At 36.9% G+C, this 19,245-nt stretch overlaps 1 protein-coding gene across 1 annotated transcript; it reads right to left on the bottom strand.

The window, feature by feature from the left end:
- Positions 1 to 656: 656 nt before the first annotated feature.
- On the bottom strand, positions 657 to 17,876 carry LOC132101524 (pleckstrin homology domain-containing family O member 2-like). The gene is made up of 6 exons (XM_059506560.1): positions 17,478 to 17,876; positions 9,818 to 9,967; positions 8,468 to 8,590; positions 3,501 to 3,605; positions 3,184 to 3,282; positions 657 to 2,386 (listed from the first exon to the last, which is right to left on the bottom strand). Exons 1-6 carry the CDS (start codon positions 17,484 to 17,486, stop codon positions 839 to 841), a joined length of 2,034 nt encoding a protein of 677 aa, XP_059362543.1. The 5' UTR covers positions 17,487 to 17,876; the 3' UTR covers positions 657 to 838.
- Between the last annotated feature and the right edge of the window lie 1,369 nt (positions 17,877 to 19,245).

Here is a 19,245-nt window from a genome sequence, read left to right as displayed (position 1 = left end):
TCCAACCCTGATCAAACTCACCTGGCTGTAAAGTCTAGTAATCCTGAAGAACTTAATATTCGAATATTAATCAATATTGTTGATTAAAATGTTTGGAGAAAGTGCACCTTGAGGGCTTCTTGAGAAACCCTGATCTAGGCAGTTGCCCAATCATGTTCCTTGCAATCTATCTACCTGCAAAGTCCAAACACCCTGATCAAACACATCTGAATGAGCTAATTAAGATCTTCAGGAGCTCTTGATGTTTACAGACAGGTGTGTTGGAGCAGGGCTAGAACTATACTCTCCAGGAACATGTGCAGCCCAATTTTTGTGTCCGTGCTGACAGTCCACGTACAACCCTCATTACACACACCTGAGCAAGCTCATCAAGGTCTTCAGGATCCCTAGAAAATCACAAGCAAGTGAGTTAATCGGGGTTTGAGATAAACTGACCGGATTTGAGGAACCCTGTTGTAGAGGCCATACAGCTACATTACCAAAACTATAAAGGTCAAAGTAAACTGCAGACATCCACACACATCGTTTGCATGCAGCCCAATTTTTTTGTCATGTACAACAGTGCAGGCAGGTAAATGTTGAGACCGAGCGAGTCCACTAGGTGGTACTCCGCATGTGTCAAACTCATCCATCCACGGTTCAGTATACTTGGGACACGGCTGTGCGCGAAAGGGAGAAAAGTATACCAGAGCCTTAAGGCATCTTAGTCGTTTTAGGTTTCTTAGAGATTTGAAAAAGGTTGGGGATAATAATTGCATATGATCATTTTCATACTTTGAAATTTAATTTTCAGCATAGATCAATCATCCCTACAGTTTCCTTCCACCAACATTTACCATTAAAAACTTAATCTGTTTCTGTTATTAAGATTGTTAAGATTTGTGGCTTCCTTTAATAACTGGTCAGATTTCCTGACCCCCGGGCTCGAGTCCCCTTTCGTTTCCGTCTCACCACTCTGTCCTGTCACGATTGCACTCAGCAGCTCTCCAGTTTCTTTGATCTCAGAAGACATTTTGCTTTGCAAGTCCTTTACGTCACTTCCTTGTGGATTAATTGGCATATTTTTTTCCTTGCTTTCCATCTTATCTGCATTCTCCACAAGGAGGTCACCTAGGGATGCGGAGCGGGCCTTTGAAGAATGCTTGAGAGGCATGGTGAGGTCCAGGGACATGTTGGCACATTGACTTGGGGTTGAATTTGCATTGAGAACTGACGTCTTTGAGGTGGTGGATGGGGTTTCTAACAATGGCTCCTCCAAGCTCTCGGCTTTGCTGTCAGAAGGTTTTAGATCCTCCTCACTGGTCTCCAAATCAAGTTCCTGGGAGCTTCCTTTGAGCTTTGCAGAGGATGGCGTAACATGATCACCGGTTTCAGACTCCTCTCCTGAGTGCTGGGCACTGTCTAAAGACTTCTCCTCCAAATCTTCACTTGACACATCACCAATTGGCTCAGTTTTGGGTTCTGGAATAGCCAATTTGATGTCAGCTGTTTCTGAAGACGCAACGACCATTGGGTCACTTTTTGAGGCAGTGTCTTCTTTCTTGGCAGGTGCCTTGCCTGGCTTCTTCTTGGGTGGAGCAGGGGGTCCGGGGCTCTTTTTCACAGATTCAGGGGTTGAAAGTGGAGTAAGATTAAGTTGAGAAGGTTCTAGTGAGGTTGCAACTTCTCCAGTGGTCTCAGAGGCTTTCTTTGAGTCTTGCACTTCTTGTTCAGGTTCTTTTGAAGGCATAATGGGTGAATCCAACATCACTACTTCGGGTTTCATGACCTTTTTAGATAGAACAATGGTCTCTACCTCTTCTAACTTATCCACGTCTTCTTTCATATTTGAAACTCCATCTAGCTTGGTACCTTCACCATCAACGTCCTTATTCTTCTCTTTTTCCTCTATTGTGACTGTGGCTGGTGTTACCGGTTGGGTAGGCTTCATATTTTTGGAAGGGGGAGTAGGGGGCTGGATGCTCTTGGTGGAAGAGGTTGGTTCGGAAGAGTCAGTGCTTTCTGCTTCAATCTCCACTTTACTATCCGAGACATTCTTCTCAACAGCAGCCCCATCAACAGAGGCGCAAGGTTTTAACTCCTTCAAAGGAGGCATCGGTGGGGTCCTCTTTTGAGCTGCAGGTTCCTCATTTTTGGCCTCATCCTCTTTATGATTTTCACTGGGTTTGTTGTCTTTTGATGGCGGCATGGGCAGCTTTATAACTTTCTTCTGGGGTGTGGACTCTTCATCAGTGTCCTCCTCTGGAATGTTGTTCATCACTGCAGATGGTTTAGAAGGTTCCATTTGTTTATCCCCTTCTGTTTTCAAGCCATGAGTTCCATTCTGTACCGTGACCTCACCATCAAGGTCTAGTCTCAACATTCCATCACTTGAAACATTTGCAGCCTGTAAGAATAAACAGAATATTATTTTTAGAGGATATGTCTGGCTTATTTTTGTTAGTGATTTAAAGTATGCATTAAATCAATCAAAAGTGACAGTGGAGACTTGCATGGCTACAAAGGATTTTTAAAAAAAAAAATGATGTGCTTTTGAACCTTCTATTCATCAAAGATTTCTATAAAAAATATATTAATCAACACAACTGTTTTCAAAATTGCTAATAATAAATGCTTTTTGAGCCGCATATTAGAACGATTTCTGAAGGATCATGTGACACTAAAGACTGGAGGAATGATGCTGAAAATTCAGCTTCTTTGCAGAATTGTTTTCCACAATATATTAAAACAGAAAAGAGTTCATTTAAATTGTAATATTGTTTCACAATATTACTGTTTTTTTATTTTTATCTAAACTGTTTTTATATCTAATAAATTAGCATGATAGACCCGTGTACAAAACCAATATCAACACTGCATATTTAATATTTTTCATCATTAAACACTCCTTTAAAAGTTCATATTTATTACACTAATCTCTTAAATGTAATATTTGGCAAATCTCAAAATGAATAACTATTTTCATATTGTACATTATAAAGTTGTGATGGCTAACTTCACTTAAAATGCATTTATTTATCAAAAGTATTTATTTCAGTTTTTATTTATGTATTAGACACATTATTATGTAATTTGAATATCAGTATCGGTCAGAAATGTAACTGTGCATTCCTAGTTGTTCTCCAGCTGGGGTGAGAAATGTTGAAAGACTTTTTTTGTCCATCTGAAATGATTATATCATACCTCCTTCATGTGTATCCTTGTTGGCGGCCTTCTTCCACGGTCCCCTTTTGGTCGGTTCCGTGTAACATGTTCTAAAGAGCAGCTTTCATCCACTTTTACCTGAGATTTAAAACATAAACAAAAATACGTTTCTGTAACTGTATCTTTGTCCATTCATGCAACACCATATTTATTCAGGAAGAACACAGAGAAAGGATTAGTGCATGCTTATCTATATAAAAAAATTCACATATGGCTATTGTAAATGTTTTTATTTTCAGTCATGGTGCTATTTATGTGAATGTGTCTTTAAAAATCACAGTAACATTTTACAGTACCTCATCAAAAACTGTGTTCTTTGACTGATTGATTCCTTCACTCAGTGCATTTATCCAGGCCTCTTTCTCCTCCGGGGTTTGTGCTTGAAGTTTGACATCTTGGACCTAAAATGATCAACAAATTAAAAATTTAAATTAAATTAAATTAAATTAAATTAAATTAAATTAAATTAAATTAAATTAAATTAAATTAAATTAAATTAAATTAAATTAAATTAAAATAAATTAAATTAAATTAAATTAAATTAAATTATAAGTTAAAGAAACTTGTGTGACATGCACACACATGAATAAAACACTGAAAGAATGACAGAATCAGTTGCAAATGCTAATCCTGTTTTGTTTTTCTGTTAAATGAGGAAATAACCCGAGCTGGATCAAGCGTCTAGCATTATGCTTGATCACAAGCATTACCCACCAGATCACATTTTAACAATTATATTCAGTACTATATAAAGGTTTTATTAAAGGTCCAGTTTCTGTTTTGCATTGAACATCCCTGATGATTGGACACATCGTCAAAATGAAACGGGAAAATACAAAGTGATTTATCCGTAGGATGTCCCATTGTTCAGTTAGGTTTATATAAAGTGTCACTAGCATCCTGTATATTGCCAGACTCAGCATGAGTCTCCGAATTGCTCCGAAAATGTATGTTCTTAGGGTGTGTCTAAAATATTTGTGAAACAGGAGGGTTTGGAATCTCTTAAATCTTTAAACTCTTTTCAAGAACTACAGTATACGTGAGGTTTAGTTATAAAATAAAACAGCAGGCTGTGGTGTCTGACTCATACAGCTGGCTGGTCAGTTTTCAGGAGAGGAAAAAGTGACAAGTTGGTCTGGCTGCTCTTTACACACACACACACACACACACACATATTTTCTCTTCTAGTCTCTTGACATCTGCTGAGCTCTTTGCAGTTCGCCAACGATTCGCTCTCGTCATCTGTTAGTAATAATGCATATTTCGCCTGTTAGGTATCTTCAGAATTTCTCAAGTCCTCTCCCCACCTCCAAGACTCTGGATTGTTATAGTGTACAGTAAGCAATGTATACTGTGGGTGTAGGAAAGAATCACAGCTCTTTCAAATAATCACATTTTGTTGCTTTGCAGCCTGAAATGAAGATGAATTATGAATTAATTAATGTAATTCTAATGCTGCAATATTCAAGGAATCAGACATGTGGAATGACCAGCTTCTCTTGCAGTGGCTGAAAGGGTCATCTCGTTGGCCTTCATCTGGACAACCTGCTTGTGCAGGCTTTCAGTCACCTTAGAGTGGCCCACCGTCTTGCAATCTCGTGAAAATTAGAGGAATGCTGCCAGTTAAATAAATAGGGTTTGTCATATGATTAAGTAAATTAGCACCAGGTGCCAGGTTAACACCAATAACTTGGAGGTATATGTAAGTGTTCTCTAGTTTTGAATCGGAGTTCTTTTTCAAATATCTAATTTAATTGTTTTATACTGTGCTTCAGTAGGATAACTTCAAAAAGGACTAGGCAGTATCGATGCAACGATACATTTAGCCCATGCTTCAATACATATCTCGGTTTTGAGCAGCACTCTAAACACATGTACTGTCTGTTTCATTCATTCATACTGGAAGCTGAAGGGCGTCCTCGAGCAGAAACACCACATACGCATCACAGAAGCAAAAGTTCCTCATGAATCAATGACTCATGAATCTTTGTTCTTCCATCCAACTTGGATATATTCATAATAATTAAGTATATTCATAATCCGTTTCTAATCGACAGTCTTTATTACAGTATAGAATATATTTTCTGCTACATTCTGTGATAAGGAGCCACATAATTATTATTATTTCAAACATTTGGCTAATGTGAAGTAAAAAACATTCAAGTTCTCTTTTGTTGGACAGCAGGTTTAGAAATGCTTCTCATTACAAAGGAAGATGCTCAGCGTGTGTTGCTTTTTTGCAACATTATAATGAAACACACATTATAAGTTGGGAGGTGTTGCCTAATCTTAACACATATGAAATAAAATGCAAAGAAATGATTTAAACACAAAACTGAAAAAAAAACACAATTTACAAGCAAGTATTGAACCGTGGATGTTGTACCGAATGATTCAATATTATATTATACACACACACACACACACACACACACACACACACACACACACACACACACAAACACACACATATATATATATGTATAAGATGAAAAACTTCACTGAAAATTTTAAATGTTGTTTCAACTAACTGATATACAATACATTTAAGCTGAAATATTAAAATTACTAAAACCAAAACTGAAATTAAATAAAATATATTATTAAATAACTAATAAAAAAGACAAAAGCATTTACCAAAAATTTATTTGAACCTAAAACATTTTTAAAATGAAAACTAACTTAAACATAATAAATAGTGGTGGGCCGGAAAAGGGTGGCTTGCCCACTTCAGGTTGGTGGAGAGTTCCTGCCTCAAGTGGAGGAGTTTAAGTATCTTGGGGTCTTGTTCACGAGTGAGGGAAGGATGGAACGGGAGATTGACAGACGGATCAGTGCAGCTTCTGCAGTAATGCGGTCGATGTACCGGTCTGTCGTGGTGAAGAAAGAGCTGAGCCGCAAGGCGAAGCTCTCGATTTACCAGTCAATCTACGTTCCTACTCTCACCTATGGTCATGAGCTTTGGGTCATGACCGAAAGGACAAGATCCCGGATACAGGCGGCCGAAATGAGCTTTCTCCGCAGGGTGGCTGGGCGATCCCTTAGAGATAGGGTGAGAAGCTCAGTCACCCGGGAGGAGCTCAGAGTAGAGCCGCTGCTCCTCCACATAGAGAGGGGTCAGCTGAGGTGGCTCGGGCATCTGTTCCGGATGCCTCCTGGACGCCTTCCCGGGAAGGTGTTCCGGGCGCGTCCCACTGGGAGGAGACCCCGGGGAAGACCTAGGACACGCTGGAGAGACTATGTCTCCCGGCTGGCCTGGAAACGCCTCGGTGTCCCCCCAGAAGAGCTGGAGGAAGTGTCTAGGGAGAGGGAAGTCTGGGGTTCTCTGCTTAGAATGCTGCCCCCGCGACCCGGCCGCGGATAAGCGGAAGAAGATGGATGGATGGATGGAGTGGTGGGCCGTTATCGGCGTTAACGTGAGACTCTCATCGGGCGATAAAAAAATATCGCCATTAATCTATTCTCAAAGTTGGGTTGGGAGCTGGGTCTATACTAGGCGAGCTATGATGACTTTCACCTTGATATTTTAGCGCGGATGTATACCTGGCCGAATTGCACTGTAGGGGGCGAGCACAAGTCTTTAAACCTGTGTGTATGCCTACTGTGAAATTACCATGATGTGCTAACATGGATGCAGCTTGAAGCTGCCAGATTTGCTTCAGGGAATTTTTTTTTTTTTTAAGAAGCTTCCCAATGGAAACCTCGACAAGACGCACGCCTGTTTCACACATAATCCATCTGCAGTGCATATGCAGTCCGTGTGCGTTTCGTATGTGGTGCTGAAGCAGCACGGGCTCATACTCATTGTGCTTTCACACAGGATGCGTTTGCAGTCGCTACTCGGTACGTAAACGATCGCTGCACTGCTGCAGACGCACTGCTCCTGGAACGCACTGCAACCGCGTGAACGCTGGAATCCGTTAACATGGGTGCGTAAAAAAATACGAAACGCATAGACACTGCAGACGGAGTAAACAGGCGTAAAAAGGTTGTTTGCACCTTGTGTAATGTGTAATTCGTTTACAGCTTTCTCAAGCAGTTTTTGCAGTTTTGGAAACAGGAGATGAGCCCCTGGTCTAATGCACCACCTGGCTTGAGAAACCCGTTCGAATAGACTTACTTTTAGTCATTATTTTATTTGGTTAGCACACATATTCTGAATGCCTTTGGCAGAATTCGAATGAGCCATTTTAATCTAGATTAATTCCAAGATTACAGTGAGATTAATCTAGATTAAAAAAATTAATCTATGCCCACCACTAATAATAAATAATATTGAAATAACACTGGTATTTGAAGTGTTAGAGAAAATAATATTACTTCTTATTTTGCTCACCATTTCACTATTCATTCACATTTTCACATTCACATTTCACAAAGTCATTCACTTTCTTTAAAAATTCTAAAACCAACATAAAAAAAATAAATAAAAACTTGGTACAGTACATGCTTTCCTTTGATCATCTCAGACATATTTATTCATCAGCAGCCTGATATTTTACACACGGCATTCAGTCTATAGAGAAAAATCTAATTTTCACTAGAAAGTGAAAAAATTATGGTTTGTGGCTGTTTTGATATACCACAAGTATATGCATAGTTATACAGGAAATTGTGCCCTGTGTTTTTGTATGTATAAACACTAGGACAGGAAATGATGCCTTGCTAAAGGTTGTCTAAAGGGTTTTCCCCCTATGGCTGCATTAATGTCGTTTTAACCCTAAGTTAAAGCCATTGTTAACAACGAGTCAGCAACATACAACATTTTTAAACCTGGGTTATGAAACCAAGACTAAAGTACAGCAACAAAGGTTTAAACTATGAATTACCAAGTCATGATAAGTGTGAACAATGTTGAAAATAACACTCTGTGAAAACATGTAACACAGGATGTTAATCATTTTATCTTACTGCAATATTTGACACTAAGCACAAATACATGCACCACTCATGCAACAGCCGACCTTTCACACACACTTTCAGCCATTATTCAAAGTAACTTCGACAGCAGTGAAGGGTCACAGAGCTTGAGGCATGAGTAATTGGCTCATCATTGGTCATGTGTTCATTAGACTCAGTACAATGAGCTAGTGTGCCTCTAGTGCGTGCCATATTGAACTACTGACGTCACGACTGCAAGCCAGCCATCCACAACTGTGTATTGCATTGTCATCCTAATGTGAGCCACTCTTTATATCATGCACAAAGGAAATGGTAGACTGATATATTTGACGTGGTACAGCACTGTAATGTTAATTATTACCTTGTTAGCGTACTTGGGGCTTCGTATTAGTATCAGTCTGTGTTTCTTCGTGAAAAGACTCTTTAACTCATGGCAAGTCTCATAGTTGACCAAGTCCAGTTTCTCCAGGCATGTTGTCAATTCCTGCAAGACAGAGAAACATTTTTCTAATCTGTAAAAGGATAAACAAGAGGAAAATTGTATTGCTCAGAGGTTGTTCAATGGAGTTTTATTTAAAGGCATAATTTACCCAAATATTTTGTCAAACCTGTATGGCTTTCTTCCTTCCGTAGAAATCATGGGAGATAGTTAGCAGAATGTTCTCACTGCATTAAGGACTAAGGACCCTGTGGTCACCTTACACTTTCATTGTATAAAAAAAGACCTGCTTGGGCATTCTGCTAACTCCTTTTGTGTTATACAGTGTACATAAAGATTAATTAATTAAAATGAATCTGAAATAAAATATTATATATCTAATATATAAAACTACAAATGTTAACCTTAAATAAGAGCACTAAAATCACTAAATGAAAAACTTAAAATGTACATTTTTTACGAAAACTGATTTTTTTTTAAAACATAATTTGATGGGTTTTTTTTTAATACACACATAATTCCGAAATAATGTAACTTAAAATATAATAAATAGAAAAACATAAAAATGAAAGCTAATTCAAAATCTTAATAATAGTATATAAATAGTACGTAAATAATACTTTCTTCAAAAATTCCTTATGAAAAAAATACATGCACACACACAAAAAAAAAAAAGTTCATGGACACTTTAAGAGTACAGAGCTAAAAAATTCAGTGTATGAAAATCTAATTTGTGATTTTGCATTGTTATGTCTTAATATGAAGGTGGATACTCTATAATTCAACGTTTTAATAATGATAGATGTCTAAAGATGAATCTAGATTTGTTCTGCTCTTCATTTAGGTTGGTAATCAATACTGATTTATCTCAGCTTTGTAGAAAACGTAATTTCTTAACTGACCATCCTTAATTCATCAGCGCACATTATTCTAATCATGTAATTTTCCATCAAAAATAATCTTCCAAACTTACTCGCACTGTAGCAAGATTTGACACCGGAGGCTACACCGGCTATTGTTATTCAATGTAATGGTGAATGAATGTTAATCGACAGCCAAATAGCTACAGTATAAGTAAAAAATGTTTTAGCAATGGTTTGGAGGACCACTTTACAATCCAATCCAATGGATACACAACCAAGTTCCAACCTACAGTTTTTATTGTGCAATAACATATTTTACTCAGAAATACATGAAATTATGAAAAGGTACAGTAGGTTGGGTTCATGTTGACTTCGTAGCCTATGTTTCATCATGATTTAGCAGACTTACCTCATTCTCATAGACTGCAATCACTGTTCGGTCCAGATGAATGTATCGGTCCTTGTAGCTGCCAAAGTACCTCCCTGAATACTTCTTCAACCAGCCGGCCTTCCCAGCGCTCGTCACCTCTTTGGGCTTGGCTGGCTCCTCTTTCACACCCTGTTTTGGAAAGGAAGGGGCAAATCCGCATTGTTAGTAAACCTAAATTTCAGTTTGACTTGACATGCATTGAGATCTGAGTCCTTACTTCAAGAGGAAGAAGAAATATGTAGCGGCTTTAAATATATATATTTTTGACTGGCATATGAGTTACATGTGACCTTTTTTTTCACACTCAATAGAAAGGACAGATGATGCATTATTCCCACATCTGTGCGGTTTCATTTTTTACAGCCTTCTCATGCCTTTTGGGGATCTTATCTGAATTTATCATTAAGCTCATAATTACTGGCGTTTGTTAAGGAAAGCCTTACTATTATTATGTCTCATAATTTAGGGTTAGAGATTTAAACAAACTTCTTACATTTGAATTAAAAGTTGAAAATGCAAAACTAAGTTTTAAAGACTTATGATTCTCCTTTAAAAAACATACATTGAAGCAGGGTTATTATTATTATTAAGTAAACTAATATTAAATTCTAAATGAATTGAGCAGGTTGAGTCCAAAATTTCTGAAGAGACTCATTCACTTTATATGATGCACAGATTTAATTTAGGCTTTTATGTAGATATTAACTTTGATCAGCGAACATAAAAAGAAGGTCAACTGTACTTGCTTGACGCGTGAAAACAAACCTCACTGGTCCTTGCAGAATCGCAAATGTGCTGCATAACACAACAGATCCAATTAAACGCCAATCCATTAAAAAACAAAAAACAAAAGTGTATCCATATTCAAAATGTAATAATCACTTTAATGTAGCTTGCGCCAACAGTTGTACATTGAAGCAGCAGCGGGAGCATGACCTATGAGGTTAACGTTTGTTAACAGGAGCAAAGGAAGCAAAGTTTCCTTACTTTAGCAAAGGAAAATCAGTCTCCTGTTGGCTTAAATCAAAATCCTCCAACATCCTTGATGTAGTGATTATTAAGTTTTGAATATAGATAATTTTTCTTACAAAAATACATCGATTCGCTACAGAAGGCCTTTTTCACCCCCTGGAGCCATGTGAGACTTTTTTTAAATGGATTGGCATTTTTTATTTAACTTCTTTTGGACTGATGCATGCCACACCCTCTGAGTCGCATGAAACAGCTTGAAAGATCAAAGACAGTTTTTTATATAACTCCGACTGGATTCATCTGAAAGAAGAAAGTCATGTATGCCTAAGATGACTTGAGGGTGAGTAATTAAATTTTCATTTTTGTGTGAACTAACCCTTTAAAAGTTTAGCAGGCTGCATGAAATTTCTCACTATTGAGGTAACACAGTGCTGTTCTTGAAGCAGATGAACTTACAGTTTCACTATTAGTAGAGATGCTGCTACTGAACACTGTTGAGAGATGCACAGACACACCTAATTTCATGAGGCTCCTCCAGATACAACGTTGGTAACTTCACCTCTTTCTATCTCTCATAACTGCATTAATAACTGCACAACTTTCAACAGCTCCAGCCTCCGTTACTAGGTCTAAAATGACATTTTTGTAATTAGCAACAGAGGATGAGCTGCGTAAGAAATTAATCATACACACAAGAGCATTTTTAAGCCTGTTGAATTATTAGCGAATAATACATACCCGACGTATTATGGCCTGCTTCAAATCGCGGCCGCATCACCACCTAGGGTCAATTATTTCATACATAAAAGCCTAAATTCAAACTGTTCATCATATGAAGCAATTCGAGTCTCTCCAGGAAAATTTGGACTAAACTGCTCAATTCATATGGATTAGTTTTATAATCTCTTCATTAACTTTTTGAAGTGTCAAAGTGGTAGCCACATAGACTGTCAATGGAGGAACAGAAATCACTCAGATTCCATGAAATAATATCTTCATTTGTGCTCCAAAGACAAAAAAATGTCTTACATGTTTGGAACTACACAAGGGGGTGAGCTATCCCTTTAAGAAAATGTAAAACAATAGTTCTAACAATCATGATTATGAGAGTAAAAAAAGACACAGGCAAGTATAGTTTTATGCTTTTTTACAACCCGAATTCCGGAAAAGTTGGGACGTTTTTTAAATTTTAATAAAATGAAAACTAAAAGACTTTCAAATCATATGAGCCAATATTTTATTCACAATAGAACATAGATAACATAGCAAATGTTTAAACTGAGAAAGTTTACAATTTTATGCACAAAATGAGCTCATTTCAATTTTGATTTCTGCTACAGGTCTCAAAATAGTTGGGACGGGGCATGTTTACCATGGTGTAGCATCTCCTTTTCTTTTCAAAACAGTTTGAAGACGTCTGGGCATTGAGGCTATGAGTTGCTGGAGTTTTGCTGTTGGAATTTGGTCCCATTCTTGCCTTATATAGATTTCCAGCTGCTGAAGAGTTCGTGGTCGTCTTTGACGTATTTTTCGTTTAATGATGCGCCAAATGTTCTCTATAGGTGAAAGATCTGGACTGCAGGCAGGCCAGGTTAGCACCCGGACTCTTCTACGACGAAGCCATGCTGTTGTTATAGCTGCAGTATGTGGTTTTGCATTGCCCTGCTGAAATAAACAAGGCCTTCTCTGAAATAGACGTTGTTTGGAGGGAAGCATATGTTTGCTCTAAAACCTTTATATACCTTTCAGCATTCACAGAGCCTTCCAAAACATGCAAGCTGCCCATACCATATGCACTTATGCACCCCCATACCATCAGAGATGCTGGCTTTTGAACTGAACGCTGATAACATGCTGGAAGGTCTCCCTCCTCTTTAGCCCGGAGGACACGGCGTCCGTGATTTCCAACAAGAATGTCAAATTTGGACTCGTCTGACCATAAAACACTATTCCACTTTGAAATAGTCCATTTTAAATGAGCCTTGGCCCACAGGACACGACGGCGCTTCTGGACCATGTTCACATATGGCTTCCTTTTTGCATGATAGAGCTTTAGTTGGCATCTGCTGATGGCACGGCGGATTGTGTTTACCGACAGTGGTTTCTGAAAGTATTCCTGGGCCCATTTAGTAATGTCATTGACACAATCATGCCGATGAGTGATGCAGTGTCGTCTGAGAGCCCGAAGACCACGGGCATCCAATAAAGGTCTCCGGCCTTGTCCCTTACGCACAGAGATTTCTCCAGTTTCTCTGAATCTTTTGATGATGTTATGCACTGTAGATGATGAGATTTGCAAAGCCTTTGCAATTTGACGTTGAGGAACATTGTTTTTAAAGTTTTCCACAATTTTTTTACGCAGTCTTTCACAGATTGGAGAGCCTCTGCCCATCTTTACTTCTGAGAGACTCTGCTTCTCTAAGACAAAGCTTTTATAGCTAATCATGTTACAGACCTGATATCAATTAACTTAATTAATCACTAGATGTTCTCCCAGCTGAATTTTTCAAAACTGCTTGCTTTTTTAGCCATTTGTTGCCCCCGTGCCAACTTTTTTGAGACCTGTAGCAGGCATTAAATTTTAAATGAGCTAATTAAGTGGATAAAAGTGTAAAATTTCTCAGTTTAAACATTTGCTACGTTATCTATGTTCTATTGTGAATAAAATATTGGCTCATGTGATTTGAAATTCCTTTAGTTTTCATTTTATTAAAATTTAAAAAACGTCCCAACTTTTCCGGAATTCGGGTTGTAGTTTTGCAATTATTATTAATTAAGAAACTAAAATCCAGCTGCATTAAGAATTCCCAGGAAATTTCAATAGGAGTCTATGCAAAGAATTTCCTCAGGATGTCTCTTTAAAGGGTCATCGAGCTGTTTTTCCAATTTCACTAGGCCTTTGGAAAGAGCAGCATGTGCTAGAGAAGGTACAAATGTCAGAGGAAAGAAAACCTGGAGAATAATAGGAGCAGCACTGTGCCACAATGCCCTGTCTGGGAAACCAACAGGTCACCCATGCCCTTGCAGCGTCTGTGCTCAGGGAGGGGGATGCAGTATGAGACAGCTCTTTGTTTTTCTCATTCTGTTTGTGTGTAAATTGGAGCAGAGCGCATGGCACTTCACAACACACTCACCGGAGAGAGACTTTGGGTGGGACAGAAAAATCTATATCGTGAAAAAACAGAGAGCGGAGCCTATATGGACGTACAAAGTGGAGCGTATATGACAGCAGAGCAAGAGAGAGAGTGTGCAGTGTTTTAAAGCATATGATAAAACAGGAAATAAGCCAAAACATACGTTAAGCTCGGGTCGATCAAACAGGAACTCACAGTGCTAGATGAGATAATTTAAGAAAGCGAGAAGTTTCATTGGTGGTGTTTGCTGTGGCCTGCTTCAGTGTTGCTGTTGCTCATACTAGGGTTTGGGGTATTTTCAGATCATTAACACAAAGTAAATTTTGCAGTTTAACTCATTCCCACACGTTTGTGCTAAAAACATGGATGTGAACGTGATCAGATATATGAGTATGTTTCCTTAAAACACCCTAGCAATGTCTCCAATGTTCCAGTCTTGCATGGGCCAGAAAAGGAAAATTATTTGACAAATTTCATTTTAATTATTACATTTGGGATTTTCACTGAACTTGAAAAACCACACAAATGTTCAAAACAAGTGAGCAATGATAATAATAAATTAAATTATTACTATTGTTAATTTTATAAAGCACCCGTGGCTTCTTTAAATAAAGGCAATTTAAATAAAACAAAGTCATCAAAACAACATGTATTATATATTATATAATAATAATAATAATAATTAACATTAACAATAATATTACTATTATTAATAATACTTTTATAAAACTCCATTAAAGTTTTCAATGCAGTTTACGTAAGACATAAAAAATTATTATTATTATTCATTTTGTATATTATGTATTGTTTTTAAATTCACTTTACATAGACAAAGACATAAGAACAATACTTAATATATAATATAAAAGTTAAATAAAAGTAAAATAACAACAACAATTATTATTAGTAGTAGTAGCAGCAGCATATATTACTATTAGTGATAATAATAATCATTTTATAAAGTTTTCAAGATGGTTTACGTAAGACATAAGAACCAATGCATAATATACATATAAATAATAGAAAGTCAAATTTATTTGATATAAAAATATTTGCAACATCTCAATCACAGGGAAGTGTAAAACAAGAATGCCAGTCAGAGAAGTAAAAAAGAGGAAATAGTGACCAACGTGACAGATTTTACAGGAATTAAGTATTATTGCTTCACTTGTCCTCCTTACTGCTAGTTTTACAAAACTTCTCTCTGGCATTTTAATCTTTTATTGGAATTTTTTTTTTTTTTTATCATTGATGTTGTTTTCATTTTGTTTGATTTATTTATATATGTGATGGAAAGCTTATCAATCTGAAACCAGCTCAATCCTAACAAAGAAAGATTCAACTGGAATGCGCAAGTTATGAAATTTTACAAAATGTAATATAAAATATTTATTTAGCATCCTTGCTTAATAAAAGTATCAGAAACTATCTTGGAGTATGGAAACATTTGAATGGCAGTGTATTATTTTTCGATAAAAAAAATGCTACAAATATTTCTACTTTTTATACTTTAATGCAATTATTTAAATGAGGTTTTTCTTTTATTGGGGTACTGACTAGTTCATATTTAACAGTGCCGGCTAAGTTACAAAAAAAAAAAAAAAAAGTAATAGCTGCTAATTACATGTTTAACAACATTATTCGATTACTGTACTAATTAGGCTACTAAACTTGCATAAATTATTCCTGAACTGACCAAAATATTTAAAGAGTCAAAAAGGTCACCGAAAAAACATACATTTTGACATTAGATCATAGATTCAGTATTTAGTAACTAATTAATTACATAAAAATAAAGAGTAGTCCCTTACTTTAACCTTTCAATGGAAAAGTAATTACATTACTAATAATTCAAATAACTTAATGCTTGATACATCACTTAATCATTTTCAATTATTAAACGTATTACTCAATCATGCATTACACCCAACATTGTTAACCATCCACTAAATGTCACATAAAAACAGAATGAACCGTGGTTAGTCGCTTTTTCCTGTATAGCTTAAGTAGGTGACTCTTGACCAAAACAAGCCACAAAATAACACAGATGTTATGCTGATAGTGAAGAGATAAATGCCTAAAAATGGTGCACAAGTGCACTTTTACTGCTGATGCTTTTACAAGTTTATGACAAGCTGAAAAGACGAGGGCAGGCTCATTAAGAGATTCATTATGAGGTAGGCTAAACACTGAGTGATCTTCCTAAAAAAACAGTGAACAGTGAAGAAGATTTCCATGGCTCTCTGAAGCCCCAGGACAAGCCAAATTCACTGTGACCACAACAGCTGGTCTTTGTCTTAATGTCACATTAAATGTTTTTCCATGCTGACATTATTATGTTCAGATAAATACGGCATCAAATTGGCCATGATGTACACAAAAGCCATTCAGGCAGAAACAGATCCCTTGACACAAACATCTGTACCTATTCATCTCAGTTCACATTTCAACTCCAGACACTTGTGTTCTAACAAACCACAACTAAGACTTTAGACATTTGAGGCATGCTAATGTCAAGGTAATGTCTTCTTATCAAAGCTAAATAATGAAACTAGCTATGTACACTACATATTAACAAAGTGTTTTTCTTCAGCTCTGACCACTGTTACTTCCTTGTTTCAGTAAGCATTTCCTGAAACTACTTGTTCACTTAGTAAGAGCATCTTTTTAGCAGAAATCTGTTTGTGTTTAACATACAGATGGTTTAAAACAGAGCTAGCTAGCTAGATAGATAGCTAGATAGATAGAAGCTTTGAAATTAGGCATATTAAATATGTTTCCTGCTCATGATAAGAGTGTTTTGATTATGTTTGTAAAGATACTCAGTATCTTTTCTGTCACATGACCTTCTGCCCTAGATATGTATCTAAATGTAAAAAATAATAATAGCTTGACAAAACATCTGATCTTATCCTTTAATATTCGTATCTAATTGGGCTCAACTGATGATGTTTTTTTTTATAGAAAAATTATCAAAAGCCACTGGTCAAAGGGCAGGATATATATATATATATATATAATTGTATACCCCTATGGGTGGATGCAACACCTTCGAATCAAAAACATGCTATCTATCTATCTATCTATCTATCTGTCTGTCTGTCTGTCTGTCTGTCTGTCTGTCAATCTGCAGAAAAAAAAAAAAAAAAACAGTTAACCAACACATGGCTTGTCTTAGAAGTGTCGGATGCTGCTGCCCTTCACTTCCTGGTACCGATCTAAAGCTACATCACCTCGATCTGATGAACAGAATATTAATAGTTCATAATTAAGGCTGACTCTACTGCAGCATTCCACGACACATTTTAATCTCAGTGCACAAAAGCAAACAAGTGATGCAACCCACCATTTCAAGACACTCAGTTTTCACTGGACAAACTCAAAGTCAAAGTTAAAGTCAAGTGAGTTTTGCTTCACGTCGCCAGTGACTTAAAAGATCCAAAATTAGAAAGATTATTTAAAATAATGCTAAAAATGTTCCATTTTCAAATACCATCTGCATAGTGATAAAGAAAGGTATGTGAAATACTCACATCTTCCATGATATTAAAAACACAAAACAAAGATCCCGTTATGAGCAGAAGAAAACGCCCGACGCAGGACTTTATCTCGGGTTAAAACTGTCGACGTCTCTTCGTCTCCACTTTCTCACATCCACCATGACGATGAAAAACAAGGAACTGTGTATGAGGCTAAACTTTAACGGGACTCTGCGGCTCTTTTTCCTCTTTCGACTTTCAGCAGTCACAAGTTTGAGACACAAACAAAAAAATAAATAAAAGTTGATTTCCGGTAAGACCCCAAAAGCCTCTTTTGCTGCCAAGAGACAGCACGGCCGCGTCTCAAACACATCGATGCCTATCTAGACAGCATCGGAACGACAAGAATGCCACTCTACACTCGCGCGCTCTTACAGAAAGTGCTTTGACGGACGTAGCGCGCGAGGTCTAGAATGACTTTCCAGTTAAAAGACTTTTGAATGGAATTTGTATAGATCTATTTTGGACCGTCTATTTACGCTAATCTCACTACTCAATCTCTCTTCTGCCTCTAACATGTCAACTACTATAAAGATGTTGTGTCCACAACATTAAGTCTTTTGTGATAAATTAGTTATATTAAAATCTACAATGACAGCATTTATGTTTTGTCAGTGTTCCCTCCTGAAATGAATTCAAAAGTGCTCGAGGTGCCTACTGTTTTCATGTTTTCTCACTGTTTTCTCCTCGAGGTCAAGCGATTTTTGAGTCTAGACCTACAGCCCCCCCCCCCCCCCCCCCCCCTCAGAATTCTTAATTTCCCCCTCAAAATTCCGAAAATCATAACTGCAAGGTAAAAACTCAGAATTCCGAGAAAAGCCAAAATTTTGAAATGTAAACTCCGAAATGAAATGTTTTGAAATGTTTCTCCAAATTGCGAGAAAAAAAGTGAACGGGGGAGTGAAATGTCTTTTGTACCACATCAGTCAGTTAATAAAGTAAATCTTCTTATAAATCTATATATGTTTTCATTTGCATAAAGGGACATTTCACCCAAAAATGCAAATCCTCTCATCATTTACTCACCCTCTGAGTTTCTTTCTTCTGTTGAGCACAAAAGAAGTTATTCTGAAGCATGGCTCCCATCAACTGTTTGGTTACCAATATTCTTCAAAATATTCTTCTTTTGCATTCAACTGTGAGTAAATGATGACAGAATTGGCCTTTTTTGGGTGAACTGTCCCTTTAAAATGAGATTCAGATAGGGCATCTATGAAAAAAACAATGGCAAATAACAAAACAGGTGCTAGAGGTAACAAAAACTCTCACTGAAGCATAAATGTGTTTGCATGATGCAAATTATAATTATATATATATATATATATATATATATATATATATATATATATATATATATATATATAACTGTGTGTGTGTGAAATAGTGTGTGAAATAGTTTGTGATTAGTTTAATAAAACACTGATTTAAAAAAAAGTAATTTTGCATGATGCCTATTCAGCACAATATGAAGTTAACCAGCTCAGATAAAGTATAAAAAACTTCATTTAGATTTCTCCATGATTGCACAAGCAGGCCAAAGGATATATCTGCAGAGATGTTACACTTCCTGGGTGTGTGGAGCACGTCAGCATGTCAACTGAACAGGAAGAGGATACACTTATAATCACACATCACATCACGAACCCAATGAAAGGTGATGTGAATTAGAAGGAGGTTGTGACCTCAGCCAGCTCTTGAAATTCTAATTTGGCAACCAGCATTTTTCACTTACCCACTTCATCTGCTATTTATAAAGACGACC

Source organism: Carassius carassius, chromosome 2 (assembly GCF_963082965.1).
Source record: "Carassius carassius chromosome 2, fCarCar2.1, whole genome shotgun sequence".
In the NCBI taxonomy this organism is placed as follows: Eukaryota; Metazoa; Chordata; class Actinopteri; order Cypriniformes; family Cyprinidae; genus Carassius; species Carassius carassius.
This window is presented reverse-complemented; position numbering and strand designations above follow the sequence as displayed.